The 25,489-nt window shown below is 37.3% G+C and overlaps 2 protein-coding genes across 2 annotated transcripts in view; one reads left to right on the forward strand and one right to left on the reverse strand.

Moving 5' to 3' along the window:
* Positions 1–25,489, forward strand: part of FBXL13 (F-box and leucine rich repeat protein 13) — a 95,425-nt gene that overhangs the window by 29,013 nt on the left and 40,923 nt on the right. The window contains 4 exon segments of the mRNA XM_056339691.1: positions 17,273–17,325; positions 21,533–21,551; positions 21,554–21,632; positions 25,009–25,138. Of these exon segments, the coding sequence (XP_056195666.1) occupies positions 17,273–17,325; positions 21,533–21,551; positions 21,554–21,632; positions 25,009–25,138 (281 nt within the window).
* Positions 6,441–25,263, reverse strand: LRRC17 (leucine rich repeat containing 17). Its single transcript, XM_056340192.1, has 4 exons — positions 25,079–25,263; positions 12,620–13,493; positions 8,748–8,903; positions 6,441–7,366 (listed from the first exon to the last, which is right to left on the reverse strand). The coding sequence occupies exons 2-4, from the start codon at positions 13,374–13,376 to the stop codon at positions 6,963–6,965; spliced, it is 1,317 nt and encodes a 438-aa protein (XP_056196167.1). The 5' UTR covers positions 13,377–13,493; positions 25,079–25,263; the 3' UTR covers positions 6,441–6,962.

The following is a 25,489-nucleotide window of genomic DNA, read 5'->3' on the forward strand; positions in this document are numbered from 1 at the left end:
GGCACCTCCTGTGTTTCAGCTTGTGCCTGTTGCCCTTATCTCCTCTATACTGGGCTCTACTGAAAGAGCCTGGCTCCACCTTCTTTGCACCTGCCCTTTGTGTATTGATATACCTTGGTAAGAGCTCCCTGAGCCTTCTCCACCTGAATGGTTGCAGCTTTCTCTGCCTTTCCTAATGGGAAATATGCTGCAGTCCCTTAATTCTCTTTTTGCCCTCTGTTGGACTCTTACCCAGTATGTCCATGTCTCTCTTGTACTGGGGAGCCCAGAACTGGACATGGTAGTCCAGGTATGGCCTCACTAGTGCCAAGTAGCAGGGAATGATCACCTCCCTCAACCTCCTGGCAGCACTCCTCCTAATGCAGCTCAGGATACCATCCACCTTCTTTGTGGCAAGGGCCCATTGCTGGCTCCCATTCAACCTGTGGTCCACCAGGACCCCCAGGTCCTTTTCTGCCAAGCTGCTTCCCAGCTGGGCTACCCCTAGCATGTACTGGTGCCTGGGGTTGTTCCTCCCCAGGTGCAGGAATTTGCACTTCCCCTTGTTAAACTTCATGTGGTTCCTGCAAGCCCATCAAGGTTCCTCTGGAAGGCAGAATGACCCTTGGGTATATCAGCCACTGCTCCCAGTTCAGCGTCATCTGCAAACTTGGTGAGATTGCATTCTTATCTCATCGTCCAGGTCGTTAATGAAGATGTTAAACAGGACTGGACCCAGTATTGGCCCCTAGGGTGTACCACTAGTTACTGGCCTCCAACAAGTAGCTTACAGACCAAAAAAAAAAAAAAAAAAAAAATCCAATCATGGTCCAAGGTATTAATGTGGCATTCAAGTTTTAGGACAAATAATAGGTACTTGATTCTACTGCCAAAACAGGGTCCTTCTGGTTGTAGAAAAGCATCTTAGTCCTTCCTCATAATATGCATGAAGTACATGTGACCAGCGATTAATTCCCTTTGTGACAACATTTTGCAATAGCTTCAGGTCAGTAATCTTTTCCTTAATGCAGTTTTATGCTTCACTAAGCAGAGAAGTGGGCAGGAAAAATAAAAGCCCTTATGACCAGTGTTACAGGTTCTGTGAAAGTACACTTTCAATTAGCTGTGAAAGTGTACTCGATTTGTTAGGAATTACCTGCATCCTAAGTCTTACTCAGCCACTTTATCATATAGAGTGTTAAAACATCTTGGTAGTGTTTTCATGAGAAAAAAACCTCTTCTGCTACAACTAGGCAAGATCCCAAGAATCATTTTTGCTTCTTGGCACAGTTTTACTTCAGTGTTTCTCAAGCAGGAGAATGTTATGGACTGACTCTTTTCTAGCCTACACTTTAATTAAATGCAAATGCATAAAAAAGAAAAGGAAATATTTTCATTTTCCAAATAAAAAGTGTATTTTTATGTTTCGAGACTATAATGCATGTATTATTTGATCAGGTAATACACAATTTAAAGTGTTGATGTAGCATATAACAATTTCAGTATATTTTGGTTTTTTTGTTTTTAGAAAGTGACTGTGTAATTGTGGGTGAGAACAATTTGCTCCTAGAGTGGTGACGGAAAAGAACAATTAGCCAGGAATAAAAAGTAGATTTGATCATGGTCTTGGCTTTTAAATCAGGATAAAATAACATTCTCAGTGATATCAGCATGCAAGTTATTTAGTGAAATAGTTGAATTTAATATTGCAATGAACTTTGGCGGCTAATAAAGAAAGCAAGCCAAAGTAAATCATACACAGCCACGTTGCACAAAACTAAAACCAATAGTAATGTTTATTGTGTTTAAAGCTAAAAACATGTAAAGAACAGTTGTGATAGATTTTATATACACACTGCCTTTTCTATCACATTAACTGATTCATATCTAGTTAAAATAATTTAACTTAGAAGTATCAGCATGTTGGTTATATCAGTTGGAATATCAGTTTGTTGATTGCCATCCATTTCCATTTATCTTACATATCAAAGACACTGAATTCAATTTGTGTATCTACAGAGTATGTATTTTCCATTTCTGTTGATAATTTATGTTTTCTGAAGGCTCAAAACCAAAGATTATGTCCGTTTACATCTACTCAGTGCTATTAATCTTCAAGTAATTGTGACAAATTATATATGATGGTCCACTGGGGCTTTTAGAAAAAAATAATTTATAAAGCTGTTTCTTCTAACTTTGAAGACACCCAGTAGTTCTTTTTAAGAATGCAACCCATTTATATCAGTGTACTACTGCTATTTAGATTAATAATTTCTTCTGTTAAAACTCATGTATGTTGATCATACAGCCTATTTGTGCCATTCTTTTGAAGCTCTTGTGGATGGTTTAAAATTTCTGCAAAACTATTTCTCTATCTTTTTTTAACGATTGAAAATCATATTGAAATTTGACATTTGACATTTCGGCTTACAAACTGCGTTGAACTGTCTGTTCAGTTATAGGCTACAGATGTGATGAACCTTTCCATTTGAACTTCCCTGAGCTACAGTTCTGACCTCATCTTTCCAAATGAATCCAAGATTACACAGATTTTGGCAGCATGTTTTTATTGTTAATGGTAAAACAGCAATGATATTAACGGGGGGTTAGGTCTGTTCAGATGGCTAATCTTAATATTTTTTTTGTAAATCAGTTGCAATTTTTAAAAATTGTTTTTATGTACTGCAACTTTGGTATGTGGTGTTTGCATGAAATAATAGTAATTGTTTAATATTTACATATGAATGCTGTATGATTCCAGCTCAGACTGTCTGTGGCAAATGAACGTGTTACTGTGCCAAAGAAAAATGAGTATATGAGATGCACGGATTACAGCTCAGCTGTTTGTGGGATTACTTCACCCACTCAGTGATCTTAGAGAATCATTTGCCTTCCATGTGTGACTGGGAGCGGCATTTAAAATCTGCCATTGATATTCATAGTGCAGGAGCTAAAATTTCCTTTTGAAGTGTTTTGTTCCCAGTAGTGCTCACAGTATTGACAGACTTATCCGTTCTTCCTGTACCCTGCCATGACAAAATATGGTGCAAAATAATCTTTTCTGTGTTTCATGGGTGCTGGTTAGCGAGAGGGGCACTGCTTCCGTAGAGTACTGTAGTTTATCCCTCAAGACAGCAATCCTAGCACATATACTGCATATCAGGAGGACAACACACTAACATGCAATTATTTCCTGGATGTGGAGGGAGCAAGAAGGGGAATCAAGAGAGAAATTACTGAAAGAAAGGACTTAAAAAGCACATAAAGGAAGAGGAAGGCCCATGATTTTCTTTTAGATGTGGAAGTGCTTCTGGGACTTTTGTGATTAAATAGAACAGAAACAAAGAAATGGCCATGTTGAATTGTGGTTTGTGGCTGCAGTGTTTCATGGAGGGTGTACTTTAGTTTACAGTACATTTCGGTGAAGCTTAGAGAAATAGCAGTTAACCCTGTAATGCTGAAGCTTTTATCAACTGTTAGTTGTTTTCCCCATGTGTATGTTTTTCAAATATATTTTTGCCTCTTTTCTTGGGCTGCCTCCTTCTGTACTGTCTTCGTAGCTCCTTTATGGTTTTCCTGTTCATACAGTATTTTCTCAAAGAATTTACTACTAGGCACTGTCAGGAGGACATACTAGCCCATATTACCCTTGCCCCAGTCTGGTATTTCCATTCTTATATCATTTGCAATTGCAATTACTGGCTGTTCTGCCACATCCTCAATATGAGTGTCTGAAAATGCCAACGTGCAGAAAACCCTAATGGGTTCCATTTTTTCAAGGTTTTTCCAGTTTTCCAAGGAGGGCTTCCCCTCCACCCCCTTTGTTTTAATTAGAGGAAATGAAACTGTCACTTGAATAATCCTTTACCTATTTTATAACAATTTTCTAGTATTCTTGCAAAAACTGAAATATGCAATAACTTTAGACAGTAAGGAATAAAATCATAGTGCATTGTAGTTTAAAGAATAGAACTTCTAGCGACTCTTTGAAGGCTCCAAAGGCCATCTAAGGAAAACAGTAGCAAGGACAATTCCAGCATTCAAGAATTCAGTCTGCTTTCTTGACTGCTAAAAGTCTTTTCACTTGTTGATCCTCAGAGGTTTGGACAGATCCACTCTTAAGTATTGAATTTCATTTTGGTGTTATTGCACAAGTGTTTCTTTCATGGAGCTTCTGAGATGACACTGATTTCACAAGTTCACACTGAAACCTTTATTTGCAGGATAGTTGTTGAATCATGTTCCTCTAGTGTCCTTGTTGATATGTCCCTCACTTACAGATTTCACATTTAATAGCTGTCACCAAACATCTTGTGCTGTTAGATACAGGCAGCATGTTCGGCTCATATCCCCTTGAACCTCCAGCAGATGCAACACTTTCTGGTGCCACTATTTGAGACACCTGAATGATATCACATACACACACATATGCACACACAAACCCCACACCCCTTAACTCTGGATTCTGTTGAACAATTGTCCTATTTATCACTGCGACCCCCAGGTTTTAGCCTTGGTCCTAAGAGGGACATTTTGTGATCTGTTTCAGAATCCCCAGGGCCTTTGATTTTGTTATTTACAACAGTTAGGCCACTGCTTGTGATCATCAGTCCTATTCCACTGCTTTTCCCACTGGCAAGCTTTTGCTGACTGGAGAGATCAGAGACTTCCCACCCAGCTTTTATCCTATATTCCTTTCCTTGATTGCCTTTTCTACCTAGACTTTAGCCTACCTCAAGCTAGTTGGGTTTTTTTGGTTTGGTGGTTGTTTTTTTTTAACACTGACTCTTGGCAGGAATTAACGTAACATGGTTTATAAATTCATTTTTTCCTACTCATCTTTTCTCCATTGTTTGTGCTGCCAATAACAGATGTTCTTCTGTGGTTCCATTGTGTGTCCTGTTCAATCATTCCCAGCAGTTCCATTCTGTACTGAAATAATCCTTCAGAATTTGAGAGGAGGAGTAGTATTTCACTTAATGCTGGCTACTACTTCTGACAGATTTTTTTTCTTTCAGGACTTTTAAGAGTCTAGAAAATGCCCCATTTACTGAATGTTGCTGGCCAAATGGGATTTTCATCTGTGTTCCCATCTTATCAGGATTAACCTTTAATTATTATGATACTGCTTAAGATATTCCCAGGAGTAGGGATGAGTCAGATACTGTTGTATTTTTTATAAAAGATGTTGCAGAAGAAATGGCTAAATTATTCAGTTCATCCATAAAGCACAATTAAATGTATTCATAATCTGAATAATGGAAGACATGAAGGAATGCAGTTAATAATAATATGTGTTTGCTTAAGGCTTCTTTGGCATTCCTACCTTCAATAATTTCTGAATTTTTCCTTCTTGTTGTTCTTTTATTTCATGTTAGCATAAAAGTACTGAGTGCTTTGAATTGCACTTCTAAAACACAATGTGTGACCTTTTGGGCTTGTGGCTAAAGCACCAGAGGAATCCACAAACACCGTAACTGTGTGCGGACCTTTAAAGAAGCAAATTTTCTCCCTGGGGTGTTCCAGAACTTCTTCCATGATAGCCAACAGACATTTAAAGTTCTGACCTTGAATCTCTATCCTGCGCTTACATATTTCTTACTGATCTAAAAGCAGGAGATTGGTCTAGGGCTTGAGCTGGGAATACTGAAGTTTTAACCCAGAATCTCTTACTTGTCCACCCTGTGAGCTTGGGGAGTTTCTTAGCCTTTCCATGTGTAAAGAAAGGTTTATAATATCTGTCTTTAAGAGGTACTAGTTCTGCTAGTTCAGTATTAACTAATGCAGAATTTTAAAAAACAGAATGATTATGTAAAAACAGAATAGTCATTTAGTAAAACCAGCTTTTTCTGTAAAAGAACCTTTAACCAGTGTATTATGTAGTGAGGAATTTTATCTTTAGAGATATTGTCTACTTAGCTGGGGCCCTTGTACAGCTCTGTTACCATAGTATTAGAATAATCACAGTTTAAAATGATTGTTTATTCACATAGACAGTTGTGTGATAAGGAGGTGTTAGAATGTGCATTTTACAAATGAGCTGGGGGAAGGACAGACTTTGAGAATGTCTCACACTTCTAGTGAGCACTCAAAAGCATACTTACCTTCAGTTTGGATGGGCACTGGTGTGTTGGATGCAGACCACAGCAGCCTTCACATGGTCCTTTTCACCTAGAAGTGATGTCATGTAATCTGTATCAAACTGACATGACAACCTAAAACATTTCCTAGAAAGACTTCAGCTCTGCCTACTGTAAAAACCAAACAAGGCAAATATGAGCAGGTGGAGCTGGATCTTGGGAACCAGCCATGTCTTGCCTATGTGTGGTTTCAGGCAGCTCAGGTACAGAAGAGGCAGAGGCTGAGTTAATCGTTCAAGATTGAGCAGGAACACTAATAAATCAGCAAGTAGGACCTAGCTTCTGGGTTTGAATCCTAGTCAGTATAACAATTGCCATTCCTGGTTTTCTAGAATTGTATTGAAGGTTAGTCTTCAGTTTGATTTTTCATACACAGTAAAACAACAGGAAGCCGTTACAAAAATCTTAGAAAGGTTTTCTGGGAATATTTCAGGAAACTGATACATACAAAGAACTGGCAATACATTCAAGAAAAATGTGTCTTGGTCACAGTCCTGCAGCAAGTTCTGTGTCAACACATAAGCTGTGTTCATACATAACACAGCTCCTCCCCACCACATTATGTACATTTGTGTCTATCGATTCCTACTGTATAGTTTCAAATATTTGCCAAAATATTTCACAAGAATGTCCAGAACAGCTTGTCAGAAACTATTACTTGATGAAGAATGCTGTATAACTAATGCCATTCTGTAATTATTAACTGCAATAAAAAGAAATCATTGTAGGTAGGTAGTCCTACAAACAATATAATTAACAAAAAATGTAAACAGCATTTTTTTATTCCTCAAAGTATCAAATATTTGAATGTACTAAAAAAAAAAAGGGGGGGGGTGTCCCTTATTAGCCTATCACAGTGACAATTACACCGTGCTTCTTTACTGTTTGAACTGATTGTTCTTTGTGTCGTTCCCATTCCTCATCATCTTTGTCCAGATCAAAAGTTTCTGGATAAATGGGCAGCTTGTCTTTTGGGCACTCCTCGTAATAACTTCGAACATATTTTCCAACAGACCACCCTTTGTATTCCTCAGGCATTTTGCATTCTAGGCCATTGTAGTGAACATTGTAGTGATGCTTCAACCAGTAGAAAAGATAATGAATGTTGTAATCACATCTCCAAGGATTCTCTCTCAGCCACAGTATTTTCAGAAAGTAAAGATCTTCCAGTACTCCATATTCAAAATTCTGCAAGCTGTTGTTTGATAGATCCAGCTCCTCTAAGTTACTGAGGCCTGAGAAAGCAGCTGGTCAATAGACAAATAGTTATCAGTACCTGATAAAGATGAGTTCGAAAAAAAACATGCATATCTGCAACAGGAAAAATATAGTCATAGTTATACATTTATTAAAATTTTTGGCTAAAGGCTGCAAAAAGACTTTTCAAACACTCAACTTTAAAATACATCCTGTGCCTCGGGCAGTGACATATTGGTATAAATATATTGACATTAGGGGAGTTGTACTGCTGTTAAAATAGTAAAACAATTAATGAGCATCTACAAGTATAGAATAGGGAAAGTAAGGTGAATGAATGCATAATTTGCTTGTAGAAGTCTACTGTTATTGCCATGATACAGAAGCAGAAATATAAAAACTGATCATGTATTAGACAACGTGCAGGGCTAGTGTTGCAGCACAATCTAGTAGGCTGCAACAAGGCTTTTGCCAGAGATCAGACCACACTGCTCCTCCTCCCTGCCTGATGACCTCTCCCACACTCCTCAGTGCTCTTTAACCACTTTGTGGGAACGAGCTACAGCTGCACATCATTCATGTCAATCAACCCACTGCCTTCAAGGCAAGGCCACAGCTGCATGCCATCAATGCCAATCAACCTGCTGCCTAATTATGCTGCTGAGTTACGTTTCAGAGAGCAGTTTATACTTTTTGCAAGTATACTTTTTAATTTAATGGCAGAAGTCTTTATTCAAATAAATTGACTATGTATAATGTTAAACCTCCTAAGTACTATTTTACTGATATTACCACTTTTTACTGCCGTTTAAATTCCAAAATGCTACTAGAGAAGGCTCTTTTTGCTTCATACTTCCTCTCGCTCTCTCTCTCCCTCTCCCTGTGTCTGATTTCATTATTAAAGTTTGAATACACAACGGTGATAAGCAATTGCCCATAAGACTACTTCACTTCTAACAATATATAATTTAAGAGCAATTATATGTAGTGATTTTTAACCCAATAGAGTTTAAATCCATTTGGTTTGTCTGTTACTTGTCCTATATTGGACTTAAAAGCAGCCTTATTATATGACAAGTTTTCTTAGATTTCTTAGATTTGGGAAAGATACTTTAAAAAATCCTTCAACTATTTAGCATTTGGGGAAATGATTAGCCTTCGATCTGCAGAATTAAGTTTTTGCACTTCGTTGATTTAGTATTAATAAAGGGCAGCTGAAGTCAGTCTCTCTTCATTGATTTCCATGATGACTATATTTCAGTACAAACCTCTACTCTGTGAATTGAGTGGTACAAAAGGTAAAAGTTGCATCAACTTCTAGATTTTTAAATCCTTTTTTCCCCCCCATTTATATATGATAGAGATATTATCAAAGTTTATAATTAATAAGACACAAATAACTTTTTAATGAATATTTTAAATTATTCTTACCAGGATCAATGTAAGATATTCCATTACTGTTTAGGTTTAATATCTTCAGTTCACTGACATCTTCAAACTCTTTGGCTCGTAGTTGTCTAATTTTGTTGCTGGACAAATCAAGTTTAACTATGTCTGGAGGTATGTTACCTGGAACTTTCTTTAAATCTTAAAAAATGAAAAAGAGATAACTTATATCAGCTTTAGTTTATTCTTACTGCTTAGGTATCACACAGAGTTTTGTCAGACTAGCATTGTTTCTTGTCTTCTTTCCCTTTTATCCCCACTACTAGTGTCAACGTGTTTCTTCAACTTCTGAATTTCATTGCTTTGTTCACTTGTATCTTTACGTTTCACGTGAAAACTGCTTTCTTCATTAGTGCTAATAGTAAAGCTTCTTTCTGTCTTTTGTACTTTTATTTTAATAGAGCTATACTATTCATTTGTATAGGGACAGGGTAAGTAGTGAAGATACTACACTAATAAAAAGTATGGGTAAAGGGCTTGGTGATTTTAAGAAAAGAAACCTGGATAACTCTATAAAAAACGTTCATTGGTATATGAACATCTTCCATAATCAAATTATAGTGTTCTATTTTACATTCTTTGTTTTGTGTTGCAAAAAGGTAAAATGTTCTAATTTTATATCAGCAATAAAAATGCTAGTTGATATAGTATGTATAATTATAGTTCTGTAGTTGCAGCTATGTAGTGGTTTAGTAATATTTAAGACTTTGTATTTGTTATGATACTTACAGTTATTACATGTCCAGGCGGCATGGTGGCATTCTATCTATATCTACTTCTCTATCCTACTTGTATCACTGGCATTACCAAAGTAGCCAAGCACCTCTCAGTCATCTCTGTGTGTATCCTTTCAGTGTTCCTTGCAAAAGAGTTACAAAAAGAATAGTTTCTAGTCCAGTGGTAAGGGCACATTCTTGAGAAGTGCAAACTGTGGTTTGAATCCTCTCAGGATAATGATAATAAACCTAATCTCCAGGATTATGTTTACTCAATGAGTGATCTAATCCTGGGCTGTTTTTACAAGAAAATGAGTGATACCTCTTACTTGACTGTCTTTGAATGAAAGCAAGTAGTTTCTGGATCTGTGCTGAAAATTGTGTTGTCAGTGTACTTCTGAAGTTCTGAAGATGCCTAATGCATCAGGTATGCTTGAGACTAAAATAATGTATCAGAGTCTTCCTTATATCTGATTTTGAGCAGAGCTTTGGTATTATAAATACATAAGTATTATAACTACTCCAGCCTGCTCTGGTTGGAGTGCTTCCTGCTCTTGCAGATGTCAAAGTTTCAGTGCCTATTTGTCACCAAATGAATGCAAATAATGCGTGAGTTTAGAGACTTGGAGAGTTTGGCAGTACTAGAAAGCAGGTTTTTTTTCAACTGCTCTTGCAAATACAAATTCTTTTGCAGAAAAGCAAACAGAAGTTATTTCTGCATCCAGCTTTTGTTGTTTGGGTTTTTTTTGTGTGTGTGTGGCTTTTGGGGTTTTTTTTGTGTGTGTGTGTAAAACAGATTCATTCTGAAGTACTGAAAGATCTGGCTTATCACCAGTGTGATGAGATATAAATAAGTTCTTCAAAAAGGAGAACATGCATGTGGTTATATGTGTTTTAAAGATGTTTCTTTCATGAGCTTTCTGACATCAACTGAAAGCTGCTGACCTGTTGTCATAGCTCTTTAGATATACGTAGTACTGTTATACTGCTTGTCACTCCATCCTCTCCATTGTAAAGGAATGATGGATTGCAGCTTTTCTTGTCATCTTACTGGTTTGGCAACTGATGCACTTTTTTCCTACTCTGAAATCTTGTAGATAGTTTTGTGTTTTCCCAGGATTTTGGGTGCATTATACTCCAGTTTCTGATGAAAATTCCAATAAGATTGTGCATCTGCTGCACAATAATCATATGCAAAGGCAGTAAATAAAATGCTTTCATCAAAGATTACCATATGTTCAGAAATCCCAAATGTCCATGGAATATCTGCATCCAGCTGTCAAGCATATGCACAGTAGATCTGATACTTCGTAAAAAATATTGAATGTACTCAGTGTGTCTGTGCTAGACACTCAGGAAGTCCTGGAGTGATATACTTAGTCCTTGATCTGAAGGAGGGAGTCCTTGTACCCTCCAGTATACTCATGTAGAGGATGAAGTCACTTTAGTCCTTCATTATTAGTACTAAAGACAGTAAACCACTTTCTTAAAACACCGTAAAAACCTGTGAAACTCCTGTGATTGTTTCTGTGAACTTAGAGGAAAAAAAGTAACATGTTTGCAGCCAAAAGTTTTTGAGTATATTCATGTATTCAGCTCATCCCTTCGATACCACTAAACGGGGAGAGCTGGAAAGTCAGTCTTTTCTTATATTAAGGTTATAATATGTGCCTGGCTTTTGTTCAGTATCACAGTTTACTGGAGGCATAAGGTAATAATGATATAATCAGAATCCTATGAAGGATAATTCAGGTTGTAATCTGGAATCGAATAATTAAGATCCTATCATACAGGGAAAGGTAAGGTAGGTTAATATTAAGAAATTAATGAATGTTCACCAGTAAAACCCATAAATTGTTAATAAGAAAAGATGTAGTAGCTGCATGGTAAAACAAAGAGAAAAGTGAGCTATAGGAAGAAGAAAATAATTTAACAGGGTGGAAAAAAGTAAAAATGTGGACCGTTTTTTATGACATATGTAGTGGATAAACCATTCAATCAAATACTGAAATCATTCATTCCTTATATTTAGGTATTGTCTTATTAAAGTGGCTTCTGAGCTTGTCTCTGGCATTAAGGTCCAAGAATAAAAGGGCACACAGAGTTGTTAAATATATTTAAGTCACTGTTAAAGCAAATAGAAGTTTAGCAAACACATTGCAAGATACAAGTGGGCAAAACATACTGCAGTGATCTGGTACTGCAGGCTATACTTCAAAAAAGTGGGGAAAAAATCCTCCCAATTTTGGCTAAATCTAGTAGTGCTTTTTATTTCAGATTTGTAATGTTGAAGAATGACTTTATTCTTAATTTGTTTTTTTGTTTGCTTTGTTTCATCATGGGATAAAATATGGGAAATATAAAGCACAAATAAACGTGCATTTTGTGTTGATATATGCCCCAGCTGGTTTACCCTTAAGGCTTAACTGTGGCTTTTGGGAGCCTGAGAAGGATTTAGGAATGGAGTGGATCCAAGTATCTGAAAAACATTTCTTGAAGGCCCTTTAACTTTGAACTGTTTGCTGGGTGCTGGCAGGAAGAACACAGAGGAGGTATTTCTTTACGAACAAAAGCATACAATTTCTTCCCTTAGCAGAAGAAATCTTGTACAGAAAATGTGCAAGGCTGTCCTTTGCAATCAGGTTCCTTTACGCATTGTTTCTACAGCTGGCTGTCTCAGTCCTGCTTCACAGCTCGCTTCTGTCAAAGTTGTTGCTATCTTTGTGTTTGTACACTGGAGAGAAGAAAGGACACACTGTGCTTTTCTCTATCAGGACAACAATTTCAGCACAGCTGTAATTTGACTGATTAGTATGTTTATAGTTGTAAAATCAGACTAGTGAGGTGCTGGTCCTTCAGTAACTTCAGTATGTGCTTAATTTTATTCCTGTTGATTTTTGTTGGATATCTTATACTAAAGTACTAAAGAATATCTGTAGAATTGGTTCTGCAGAGTACAGGTAAAATGTGGAACATATTCCTACTTGTTGCTCGTAGTTACGGGAGAACAATTAACAGTATTTGTTAAAGTAAAGCAAGTACTGGTACTATATTAATTTGCTGTAAATAATATGTGAGTAAGTGTATTAAGGGAGCAAGAATATTAAAGTCATTAATTCAGTTAGAAGGACAGATACAAACCTTTTCTTTTGCAGTTCAGAGTTGGCACAGGAAACACATACATGTGGCACAAAGAAGAATCAAATTCTGGTTTACCAGCTTCAGGCTTCTCCCGTTTTATATTTTGGGGGTCCTGCCTGTCCTCTTCACTACATAGCTGTTCAGCTTTTATCTGCTTTAGCTTTTGATTTTTCAGTTCTATTGGGTGCAAACACTTGGCATAATTTCCCAAATTCCTGTTTGTTGGAACCTGTAGCATTGTAATGAGAGTTTCTAGTTCACAGTTGCAATGCCAGGGATTATCATAAAGACGCAGGTAGTTTAGACTGGGTGTATAAATGAAAATCTCCTCAGATAAACTCTTAATTTGGTTATGTTGAAGTAAGAGTGTGGTAAGTTTATTCAAACCAAAAAAAGCCTCACTCTCAATTTTTGATATCTCATTCTGTTGTAAATCCAGACTTTTCAGTACTTTATACTTGGAAAACATATTATTCTTCAATTTACGGATCCTGTTTCTTGCTAGCAGCATGTGTTTTAAATCCTCTGGCCAATCAGGTGCCACAAAAACCAATTTTCTTTCCTGACAATCTAGGTATTTCTCATGAAGATAAGTGTATATATCACATGGTAGGCCTCGGGCATTGCGCTTAGCAGTGCTAGATGCTTTCCTTAGGATGTTTTCCCTTTCATTGTTTCTCAGACTCCTATTCCTTGTCTTCCTACAGTCAGATGCTTTACAAAGAAGAAGTAGTAGTAAAATACTAACTACTTGCATCCTGACATTCAGCTGGCCGCTGTTATTTTCTGTGACAGCTGGAACAGTTGAAATTTTTGGATAGTCTTAGCAGTGTTGTACAGATCTGAGAAGGCTCAACGGGGGTATGTGGGATCCCTGTGTTGGAAGAAAAGTAAAATATTAGAACACATGAAACAGGCATTTTCACGGAGGGTTGTACATAATATGCAGCAATCAGTCAAGTACGCAATCATTACACTACTTGGAGCTTCACAAATACTTTGAAGATTTAATGTCCTATCTTTTTTTGTTGTTGTTTTTACTGTCTGATCTACTGTCGTTTGTTTTGATTGAACATGGGAAATTACATGGACCAATTCCTAACTGATCTTTGTTAGAAGGTTCTCATATATTCAGGAAAATGGCATCAGGCTGAATCTTCTTTGTATTTAAGTTTGTCTTGGAAGATGAGCTTGAAAGAGAAGCTTGAAGCTGATACTTTCCAGCTTTCTGGGTGTTGACCCACTGGAACACATACAGAGCCAGACTGGGGAAAGTCATTCAGTGCCTATCAAACCCTGTTTTATACTGTGCTCAAGTGTGGACACGTTTTCAGGTTTAACCCTGATTTATCATAACTACCCCTGCTACTACCAAGTGTCTCTTGTGGGCTATGTCAGGTACAGAGTTGTCTGGACTGCTTTGAGAAGGACCCGAAAATAATCTTTTGCAAGAGCCTATGAGGCTGTGTGTCATCTGAGCGTAGGCAGAGCGCAAAGAGAACCTGCAGATCCTGGCCATGGCCTGCTTCAAACCGCTTCCAGGAGTGGCCACTTGAGGAGAGTACAGAGGGGTAAACCAGGAACTTTTGCCTTTCCAAGAAAGCCAAAGACAATCATTAGTAATTATTATTAGGGGAAAACAAGGCCTGCTCCCTGAAACATGTCCAAAATTGCCTCAGTATTTGCAGTAATTTTTGGCCTATGTTCCCTCCTGAATTTCCCATACTACTCCTGTGCACTACCCTTTTCCTTCATTTTCAGTGAAGTTTGGCCACAAGGTTGTGTTTCCTTAGAAACGTTTTAACCCCTCAGGTTTTTGTATTTTCTAGCTTTTTTCCATCTCACTGATTTCCTGCTTTTGCTAGTCAATATTATTCCTTGTGAAACTTTTTTAAAATTTTTCAGTTTGGCTTAACTACTTAGTTACTTTTTCTCTCTGACTGTGGACATTTTTGTGTTATGCTCAGTCCTTTTTGACCTTAGCACCTGGGAAGGTATTGAATCCCAATCTTGAGTGCAGATCATTGCACAGACGTCCTGTTTCTAAACCACCATCGTTTTGGACTCAAAGAACTTCCTTTTTATCTGGACGAAAAATGGCACAATAAAATGGCTAGTATCAGGTACAATTGTTTTGAAAGCAGAGAAATTGTTCATTTTTGAACAAATTGGTAGATCAGTTTAAACTGCATCTCCACCATAAGATGTTTCCAGTATTTGTGCAGTTTTCACTCACTAGATGGATGGAGCAGTCCTGTCTATGCATGCTACTGCATTCCTCTAATCCATGTGGCAAGTTGTTAATATTGCCTTTGAAAACTCACTGACTGTTTTTTTCACTTTGTTCCTGTAGTTGCCAGTTGTCCATCTGCATTCAGATTCTCTTAGTTCACAATGTGAACGAGTGTTTGCATTAAGAACTTTATCCCTTACCTGAAGAATGAAATTTTATTTATTACTTTTTGGCAGCTATATGCTAGTCAGCTTAAATTGATCATAGAATTATAGAATCATAGAATCATTTAGGTTGGAAAAGACCTTTGAGATCATCAGGTCCAGCTGTTAACCCAGGACTGCCAGGTCCACCACTAAACCGTGTCCCTAAGCACCACATCTATGTGTTTTTAAAACACCTCCAGGGATGGTGATTCCACCACCTCCCTGGGCAGCCTGTTCCAATGCTTCACCATCTTTTCAGGGAAGAAATTTTTCCTAACATCCAATCTAAACCTCCCTTGGTGCAACCTGAGGCCATTTCCTCTTTTTCTGTGGCTTGTTATCTGGGAAAAGAGATTGACCCCCTCCCCACCCCCACCCACCCCCAGCCCCGGCTACAGCCTCCTGTCAGGGAGCTGTAGAGAGCAATAAGGTCCCTCTGAGTCAGTTCCCTCAGCTGCTCCTCGTTAAAACTTGTTCTCTAGACCCTTCACCAGCTTCATTGTCCTTCTCCAGACACGCTCCAGCACCTCAATGGCTCTCTGGCAGTGAGGGGCCTGAAACTGAACACCGTGTTCGAGGTGCGGCCTCACCAGTGCTCAGTACAAGAGGACAATCACTGCCCTGGTCCTGCTGGCTACACTGTTTTGGACAGAAGCTAGGATGCTGTTGGCCTTCTTGCCCCCCTGGGCACACTGCTGGCTCTTGTTCAGCCGGCTGTCAGCCAGCACCCCCAGATCCTCTTCTGCCAGGCAGCTTTTCAGCCACTCTTCCTCAAGCCTGTAGTTTTAATGGCTTGAATCATAATTGGGATCTTCTGTTTTATTTTGAACTGATAACCGTTCTGATAATGTCATAAGTAATTCTGTCCAGGAGAGCTTGGAAATAGAAAAGGAGGAACTTGGGGAGGAAAGGTAATAAATAATTATTGAAATACTCTTTCTTCTTCCTTGCCATCTCCTGTGCCTGAACTGGAATTTTTTACTAGTATTACATACTGTCTGCTAACCAAATTATACTCACATGTAACACCAAAAAGAGCAGTTGCTTTCAGTAGCATGTACAGCTTCACAGGTAAAATCGTAACTGTGTCTTATTTAGTGCTAAAGCAAAATAACATGTAAGAGGTGTGTAATTTCTGTGGCTTAGCAGCCTTAAGGAAGATTTTAATTGGTTAACTTATTTTGGGTTATGCAGTTCCTCTCAGTATTGTCCTACTCCTCAAAAAGCACTGAGTTAGACAGTGTTAAAGGATATCATTGAGGTCACAGTCCCCGTAGAAAAGAATACACAGATCTATTGTTGCACTAATGCTTGATTGCAATTGAAAACATGTATTTGGCTTACCATATGAAAACATGTTTGTAAAGATTTTAAAAATATATTTCTTCCAAGTCTATAAACCTTTCATACTGCATTTTCCATATTAGCTTTTTTTTTTTTTTTTTTTTTTTTCCATTTCAGGGTAGACAGATCAATAATTCTTGAAAATTAGGTTAAGGTAAAAATATCACTATGTTTAATAGGAGTTTTTGCATCTTTACCTTGGAGAATAGACTCAAAATTTGGCAGAAGAGTGTCTGAAGGGATGTGTAAGTGTTGCGTCTAGTGTCAGACATCTATCTTTAATTATTTTGTTAGAATTGCAACAATCTCTGCCAAATAGGAGTTTCTAAAATTAATAGATCTTATGCACACAGAAGAGACTGTCTTAGGCAGCTAAATTCTCTGGAATTCTATACCTGCAGAACATAAGCAGGGCTTTTCCTACCATTCCTCTGATTGCTGCACCTTTATTTTCAGAGGGAAAAAAGTTATTCATGTATATAATTAGATACTTGTGTCATAATATATGGGTGGGAGGGACAGATAAACCTATGTGGAAAACTTAATTCTGGCATTCCTAACTCCAGATTGCTTAATTAGTTAGCTTTCTGGTTCCTTGGTAATTTAAGACTGAAAACAGCTTGTTTCCTAAGTCAGCCATTAGTTGATGGACTGTAAGGAGAGACATCTCCTCAGGACAGCTTACTCCAACTTTGTATTCTACTTTGGTTTTTTGTGCTTTCTTCTCAGTAATCAGCTGTGGCCATGGTTTCAGGGAGAATATTGGCCTAGATGGACTGAATCTGTAATAGGAATTCTTACATCTGTGTCGTACACTGAGAATGTGAACTTGTTCACCTTTAATATGACTGTTTGTTTGTTTGTTTTTAGGTGAATGTAAGAATTTGCAAGACTCAATTCTCTCTGAATGCCAGGGATTAAATGTAAGTACTACAGATTTTTCCCATGAACTCTAAATTATACCAAGAAGGAAGATTTTTTGAAGTGCTATGTTTTTTTGGGTACAGAAAACTTCCAGATAAAAAGTAGACACTACTGCTCTTAAGTACTCTGAAAATGGAGTTTAGCAGGATTCAGAGATACTCAGTGAAGTTTTCATTCATTTTCTACAGTGCCAGGGCAAAACTGCATATTCAAGCTCAATTAATTTTAATAAATGGGCTTCAAAACTTCACCGGTCTGGGGGAGGGGTTTTTTTGTTATTTTAAGTTTGGAGTTGTCAACAATATGTTTTAATCCTATATTGTTTCCAAGTTTCTTTATTCCTTCATTCAGTAGTACACTTAGGCTCTTTAAATGTCTCTCTAAATTTCTAGATATTTGTGAGAGCCTTCATCTGAAAGGCCTCTTAAGTATGCAATCACCATTATATATTTGGCCATTCTTTTTCCTTTAACATTTTCAGTTTTATCTTGCTTCCATTAATTCTCTTTAATGTTTTTTCGTTGCTCTTTTCTGATGGAAAAACAGTGTTTGACTCTGCTTTAATTAATAATTTCTTAGGAACAACACTGATATGGGCAAATTTTTCTAATAACAAAATCAATCTAAAACTAAAATCAATAGTTTTTGTAGAAATTATGGTTCTTAATAGATTTTTATTATGCATATGCCCATTTATAGGCTATTTATAGTGTTAAGTATATAAACAAGTAATTTGGCGTAGTTTAGTTGTCTTTGGAGTGATGTGTCTGGGTCTAGCCCCGAAACACACCAATATTTACACACAAGGTTTCAAAAATTACCACAGGTAAACTACAGATTATCAACTTCATACAAAAATGGCATATGACGGTCAAGTTAGAGAGGCAAGAGCTGCAGAAGAGCCATGAGTTTCTAATTTGTAATAGTCTGTCATAGTTCTGCTTTACATATATCTTCATATCTCTTTGTGCTGGTGTTAGCTTTATTGTCAAATAACTTGTTCTCACCATTTTCACAGAGTATATAATTTTCTTTGCTGTACTAGCTACAAAGAAGGGATAAAGTTATATTATTAAGTTCTTTGAGTAACACTGTAGAATCATCTTGCTACATAACATAATACGTGCTATATGATAATTACAGCATAATATTTTGAGGCTGTATGCTTCTTAAGGATCATGTTGAGTGTAGGTTCCTGCATGAAGACAATAAGAGGGCCAGGTCTTGCCAAATTGTAAAGACTGAAAACACTGTTTCATAACTGCCTGTTCTGTTTGGTAGTTAGCATGCTTGCTAACACACATTTGGTACATACAGCAAGCACATTCCTAGGTGATGCCAGGGTCTGGTTCATGGGATAGCAGGGACTTGCTGATTACAGTCTTGCCAATACAGCTCAGTATTGGCCACCTTTTTTGGAAGAGAACACTGTGACATACATTTAGATTGTTATTGACCAGGACTCTCAGGTCAGCGTGTCTGACAGCTGTTTTCTGTCCAGTGTCCAGACTGTACTGATGCATGGGGTTATTCCCTCCCATATGCAGGACTTTGCATTTACCTTTGTTTAACTTAATCAGGTTTCTGTCAGCCTATTTTTACAGACTAAATCTCTCTGAATAGCAGTTCTAACCTCTGGTATATTGACACTCCCCCTTGTTTGAAATAGTCTGTGAATTTGCTGAGAATGTATTCTGTACCTATCATCCAAACCATTTATAAAGACATTTAACAGTCCTGGCCTCCATATGGACCCTTTAGGGATGCCAGTTGCCACAAGCCACCGATGGCACTTAGCACCATTGGTGACAGTCTTTTGTCCTGGCAGTCTGGAAATATTTTCACTCACCTTGAAACCCACTAATCCAGCCTTTGTTTTACCAGTTTGGCTATAAAAAGTACTGTGGCCTGTGTGGAAGGCCTTGCTGAAGTCAAGATACATAACGTCTGGTTTTCCCCCCTATCCATAGATTAATAATTTCATCATAGAAAATTATTGCCTTGATGAGGAATGCTTTGCAGTTGGTAAATCCATGCTGGCTGTTCACTATCATTTTTTCATCCTTCGTGTGCTTAGAAGGGCTTTGAGGAGAATTTGATACATAACCTTCCTAGGGACTCAGGTGAGGCTGACTGGCCTGTGGTTTCCTGGATTCTCCTTTTTTCATTTCCTGAAAATGGATGTGACATCTCCTATCTTCCAGTCATCAGGAATATCCTCTGATTGCCATGACCTTTCAGAAATGAGTGAGGCCTTCCAGTGACAGGAGCCAGCTTTCTTAGTACTCTTGGATGCATCCTCTCTTGTTCCATTTCCTCAGGTGCTCCCTGATATTATCTTCTACCATTGTTCACTCCCACAGACTCTGATAGCAGGCTCCTACAGAGCACCTTGAGAAGCCTTAAGACAAGCCTTAGCAGTAAAAACAGGCAAAAAAGTCATTGAGTACCTTGGCCTTGAAGATCAACCAGCTCTCCTGGGTCCTTTTGCCTTCCAGGGCTGTCTACCGTGAGCTCCTGTTAAGCATACCCCCAAACAAGCCAAAATCTGCTCTCAAGATTCTTCAGGCTTTTTCTTCTACAATTTGTCCTGTTTTCTTCTCCCAGGATTTGAAACTCCCCATTTTCATGGTTGCAGTAACCAAAGCCACTCTAGTTCTTCACATCCTTGACCAGTATTTCCTTGTTTGTGAAACAAGTCGAGAAGAACCTGTTCCATAGACCACTCATCAGTCACCTGGATCAATAAATTTTCTTCAACACACTTGAGAAGTCTCCTGGATTGTTTGTGCCCAGCCATGTCACTCTTCCAGCAGACACCAGAGTGGTTAAAGTCTCTCATGAGCAACCAAGATGGGCAATTGTAAGGCTTCCTTCAGCTGCCCAAAGAAGGTTTCATCTACCTTCTTTTCTTGATCAAGCAGCCTGTAGCAGATACCTACCACAATGTAATCTTCATAGGTCTAGCCTCCAATCCTTACAAATAAGCTCTTGACTGACTTGTCGCCCAGTCCAATACAAAGCTCCATGCATTTAGGCAAAACTTTGCATAAAATGCAACCTGTCCTCACCTACCTGGGCTGTCACTCCTGAATATTCTGTAACCATACATTGCAGTCCTCCTGTTGTATGTGCTACCCCTTTGCATCTCTGGAATCCCAATGAAATCATAGCTTTGCACCTGCGTGTGGCCTTTGATCCTTACTGGTTGATTCCCATGCTACAAGTGTTTGTGTTCAGACACTTGAGACGGACCCCTGGTTGTGCTGTTTTCACATGAAAGGTTTCAGAGTTTTCCCCTTCATGCTGTCCTCCCAGTGCTTTCTCACAACTCCCTATACCTTCAGTTCTCTTCAGGTTATGGTTATCTTCCACCAACATACCTATTTTTACTGATACCGCCTCTCTCAAATCCTTTGTTGCAGGAATATATTTCAAAAGCACAAACTTCCCTCTTTAAAGTTGATTGGTATTGAATTTCTAGCTATCTTGGTGTCCTTTTGCCTGATAACTGAAATAATAAAAAGGTGACCACAACTTGGCAAAAGATACACACTCAACTATTACATTTCCATGTGTAAGTGCTGACTTTCTGCCTTTCTATTATTGACATTTATTGTAAAACATTCTTCATACTAGCAAATTCGTTCCCATTGTATTCTAATTGAATGATATATAGAATAATATAGGTAGTATCACTTTTGCAGGTCAATAAAACATGGAAGCCTTATAATTAAATATAATGTTACACCTAGAGGGTAGAACTAAACAGGAAGTATTTTGTAAATGATATTACTGGTTAGAGAAGTGTACCAGAGTTCATGGAGAAAATGCACCAGTGTTTTTAGACACCATTTAGATAGGACTGGCTATAAAGAATCTTGGTTTAGTAAAATGTGTAAATGTACTAACTTGCAACCATATGAAAAGGCCCCTGTGCTCTGTAGGACTGTGTAATGTGTGATGTTTCAACGAATTGGAATGTTAAAATTACCATACTTAAGTGAGTAAAAGTAGCATCACGTGTCTCTCAGTGTTCTACTTTGAGGCTTCCAAAGAAAATGGCGGTGATGTATAAAAAATATTATGATGATTTAAAGGTACTTATTAATGTTTTTTCCCCTTGTTATTCTGCATAAAAATGTAAGATAAATTAATACAAATAAAATTCTATTGTAATTCTGGAATTTTTTTATTGTTATTCAGGATGAATCGATGAGACTCATATCAAAGGTTGCAGAGCTCTTCTCTATTTAAATCTGTCATATACAGACATTAGTAATGGAACACTATGACTATTGTCAAGGTAAAATTAAACAGAAATATGAAAGTGTGATTGTTTTAATCTTGCAGGAAACTTAGAGGCCTATGTAGTAGAAATACTCTTTTTGAGTGATTTACAGAATTCTGTCTGCTATACAAAATGAAAAAATATGCCCCATACAGTTGGCTTAGCGGTTCTTTTCTCTTTTTAGTATAATTAAAAATGTACACTAAATTACCCTATATGGTTCACAGAATTTTACAGAAACTTTTAAAATAACATGGTAGCCAAAAATTTCTTGGGCATGTCCAGTTACTCAGGATGATGCAAGAAGTTTACAAGTTAGATATGTTCTTAAAAACATATTTTTGCAAGAGAGGATTGTGGATAGGTATATTGTGTGAGCCCAGGCCTTGAGTGACAACTGCAAAACAAAGAGTTATTCCAAACTCTTATTTGGAAGATTAGTGAGCTGAAGGCAGAGAATTTACATTCTTACAGAGGTCTGCCATTCCTGGTTTAGATGTAACCCTTCATGTTGTTACATCTGCTTGGTCTGCTTGGTAGGTAGAATTGCTGCAGTAAAATCTACCATAAAGGAAAAGAGGCATACTGGTCCGTGATAGGAGCCATCACAAAGATTTATGTAGATCTGATGATAGCTATACATTGTTGCTGTTTCCTATGAGGAAAATGTCTTCATTTCAACAGCAGCCCCACAAACTCCAGAAACATATTTTCTTTGGCATTCACATAATACATTTTCACTTTTGTTTTTCTTAGTCTATAATGCCATATCCTCATATAACTAACATTTGTTTTAGCAAAGTTTTCTATTTAGTGCCTCCAATCTTACCACTCATCTCTTCATCAGTATTAATCTTGTCATAGTCTGTGTTTTCTGCATGTTGGCTGATATTTTTTCTTTTTAAATTTCCATATATTTATGTTGAAGTTTGGAACAGCTGTTCTATAGGTAATCTCAGCATATGTTATCCTCGTTACCTGAGCATGCTGTTGCCACCAAAAGTCAGAACAATTCATTTCTTAGGTAGTTGAAGCTTTCAATGCAATAAAATGTTTAAAACAAAAAGGAAAATTTTCCACTGAGAAAGTATATTTTGCAGTTAACTTGCACCCCGTTAATAAATTTTCCCAGTCACATATAATGCTTCTGATTTAAAACCATAAGATAACACTGGTTTTATTGTCAATATCTGGACAAAAAGCAAAGCTCATTGTTTCTAGGATTATGGGGATGTACAAAAAGTTGCTGTCCTGTGAAGATTTTGATAGCACACAAATTTCATCAACATTTCACATGCCATCTCAAAAGCATTAGCTCTCACAGGTCCTGTGTAATGAGGTAACTAATACAAAGTTCTTAGAGGTGGCAGTACTGCATTTTATAACACTGCATGTGAAGTTTGCTGTTGTATCAGATGTCTGTTATTGGAGCAAGGAACAAGTGAAGTGTAGATTGAGTATGCTCAAATCTGTTTGGTCATTTTTGATTCTCTCCTACTGTTCCATACAAGCATTTTAACCTCTAACCTCTGTTTTACACAACACAGATCACCAGCTACAATTTTCCCTCTGGAAAGTTCTTCTGCATATGGTAGACATGAATATTCTCTATCAGGAATAAAAGTCAGAAGGTGATTTTTGTCAGATTGCTTTAAAACAATGATGCTGAGATCACTAATGCCAAAATTAATTGAAAAAATCGTATGACAGAATTCCTGCAGAAATTATCTGTAACACAAAACAAGGATTTTTAGTAGTCTGTGTATCAAGCTTCAGTTTTAAGAAAGCTGTCACTTTAAAAATGGCAGAAGGTGGCATGTGTTAAAATTCCCAGATCATAAAAATGAGTCATATGACCTGTAAAGAAAATTTGTCTTCAAAAGTATTGGAAGGTTGTGACCACAGTCTTCAAAATACAGTAGGAAAGGCTTCCCTGTGTCTTAAGTTGTGAAACCTTGTAGCAACATAGACTTTAAAAAGAGTTAAAACTGCTAGTATAAAAACTAGTCTCTTAATACATTAGCTATTTTGTCAGGTAAGTTTGGAAGTGTACTGTTTCTGAGTTTGATTTTTTTCCCCACTCATTTCTGTGGAATATGTCACTAAAATGCAAAATGGCTTATACTTCTACAAGGAAGGATACTTTTATTTCTGTGTTTAATATGAATTAATTGTTTCTACTTAAAAAAACGCACCACCAACACATGCCCTTATATTCTAATATCTGGTTTTGATGTACGTTGTCTGTCTTGTTTTGTTGGTTTCCCTCCGCCCCCCATGAAAAGTGATGTTATATTTAATTTCTTAATATTTTTGTATTTTTTTTTTAGTGGTAACATTCTTTTCCAGCTTCCTATCTCTTTTGTGTGTGTGTGTTCAGTTCATGTTAGCATGTTTCCCTACTCTATATTGAAAGTATAAAGTCAGTTCCAAACATGTATGTCACTCCTTAAGCAGTCAGGTCCTCAGTGGGTGTTCCCATCTTTCTTCAAAATGCCTACATTTGCTGACTTGCAGAACTGCATGACTGTGTCCCTACAACTAAATTTCTACCAGAGCAGTAGGTCCTAATTCTAGGTTTTCATTTTCTATAGGCTTTAATTTGTGGTGCTTGTAGCAATTGTTATTTATTCCAGTTAGAAGTGTAGTTCAGAAAAATGAATAGTTTTTAGTATGTTACAAACCAAAGCTGCAGACGGAAACTTAAGTATATTGAGGGTATAGAGTCTTGCTTTTACAGAGTGCTGTTGATTAACATTTTCCACTTATACAGTTTGTTTTGTAACTAACATTTAAAGAAATGTTTTCCAAAAGAACAGATCAAAACCTAACATTGGATGATTGCCTGTTGGATAATTTCCTTTTGTATCTCTTTCAATTTTTCAGAATCTTTTAATAGTACTCTACTAAATAATTATATGACTTGAGAAGCTCTAACTGTACCTTTGTGTTTTTAATGTCTTATGATACACTTCTGGTTTTCATTTGCAGCAGGCACTGCTTGTAAAATCAATGGCAAAGACAGTCCAGCAAACTTATACTGAAAAGTCTATTAGGTTTCAAAGTATGCACACAAAAATGCCAGTTCATTAAAAAAGTACGCTTTTGCAGTTATTTAAGATAACTTTAAAATTATACTGTTTTCATATGGTGAAATATGTTGTATGATAGTGCTATTCCCCAGTAATTTACAATATAAGGAGCAGAGGAAAAAGCGCAGCAGAAGAAAGGGACATTCCAACTTCAGCAAGGAGATAATTCTGTTTCATATCAAACATCTTCTCTTTACAGTGATTTTCAGAATACTCTAACTATGGTATTTCATGTTTTTTTGATTCTGTAACATACCCTTGTGATAATTTGCTCTCTGTTTTGGATTTTTTTTGCAAAGCAGCTTCCCCAATTTACAGTATCTGAGTTTAGCTCACTGCAGCAAATTCACAAACAAAGGTTTACTGTACCTGGGCTCTGGAAGAGGCTGTCACAAGCTCATCTATTTGGATCTTTCAGGTTGCATTCAGGTTTGTAGTTCACGTCTTTCTTTCATTCTGTGAAGAGGAGAGTCCTTTATATGACTGGCTGCATCCTGCATTCATGGTATACTGAAGTAGAACAAGCACTGCAGCAGGCTTCCAGGGTTTTGAATTACATGACTACAGCTGTTTAAATTTTACTAAGGAATAATAGCACTATAGGTTTGAATCACTTCCAACAAACTGTCAGAACTATAAACAGCTAGTACTTACTGCATAATGAGAACAAGGCTTGCTTTTTGTAGCCATAAATAGACTAATTCTATGTCACGGTTAGTTAGGTTTTTAAACCAGGAGTTTTGAAAATGAAGTTTTTACTAAGATATAAAAAAATTAAAA

The sequence above is a fragment of the Falco biarmicus genome, chromosome 5 (assembly GCF_023638135.1).
Source record: "Falco biarmicus isolate bFalBia1 chromosome 5, bFalBia1.pri, whole genome shotgun sequence".
Classification (NCBI taxonomy): domain Eukaryota; kingdom Metazoa; phylum Chordata; class Aves; order Falconiformes; family Falconidae; genus Falco; species Falco biarmicus.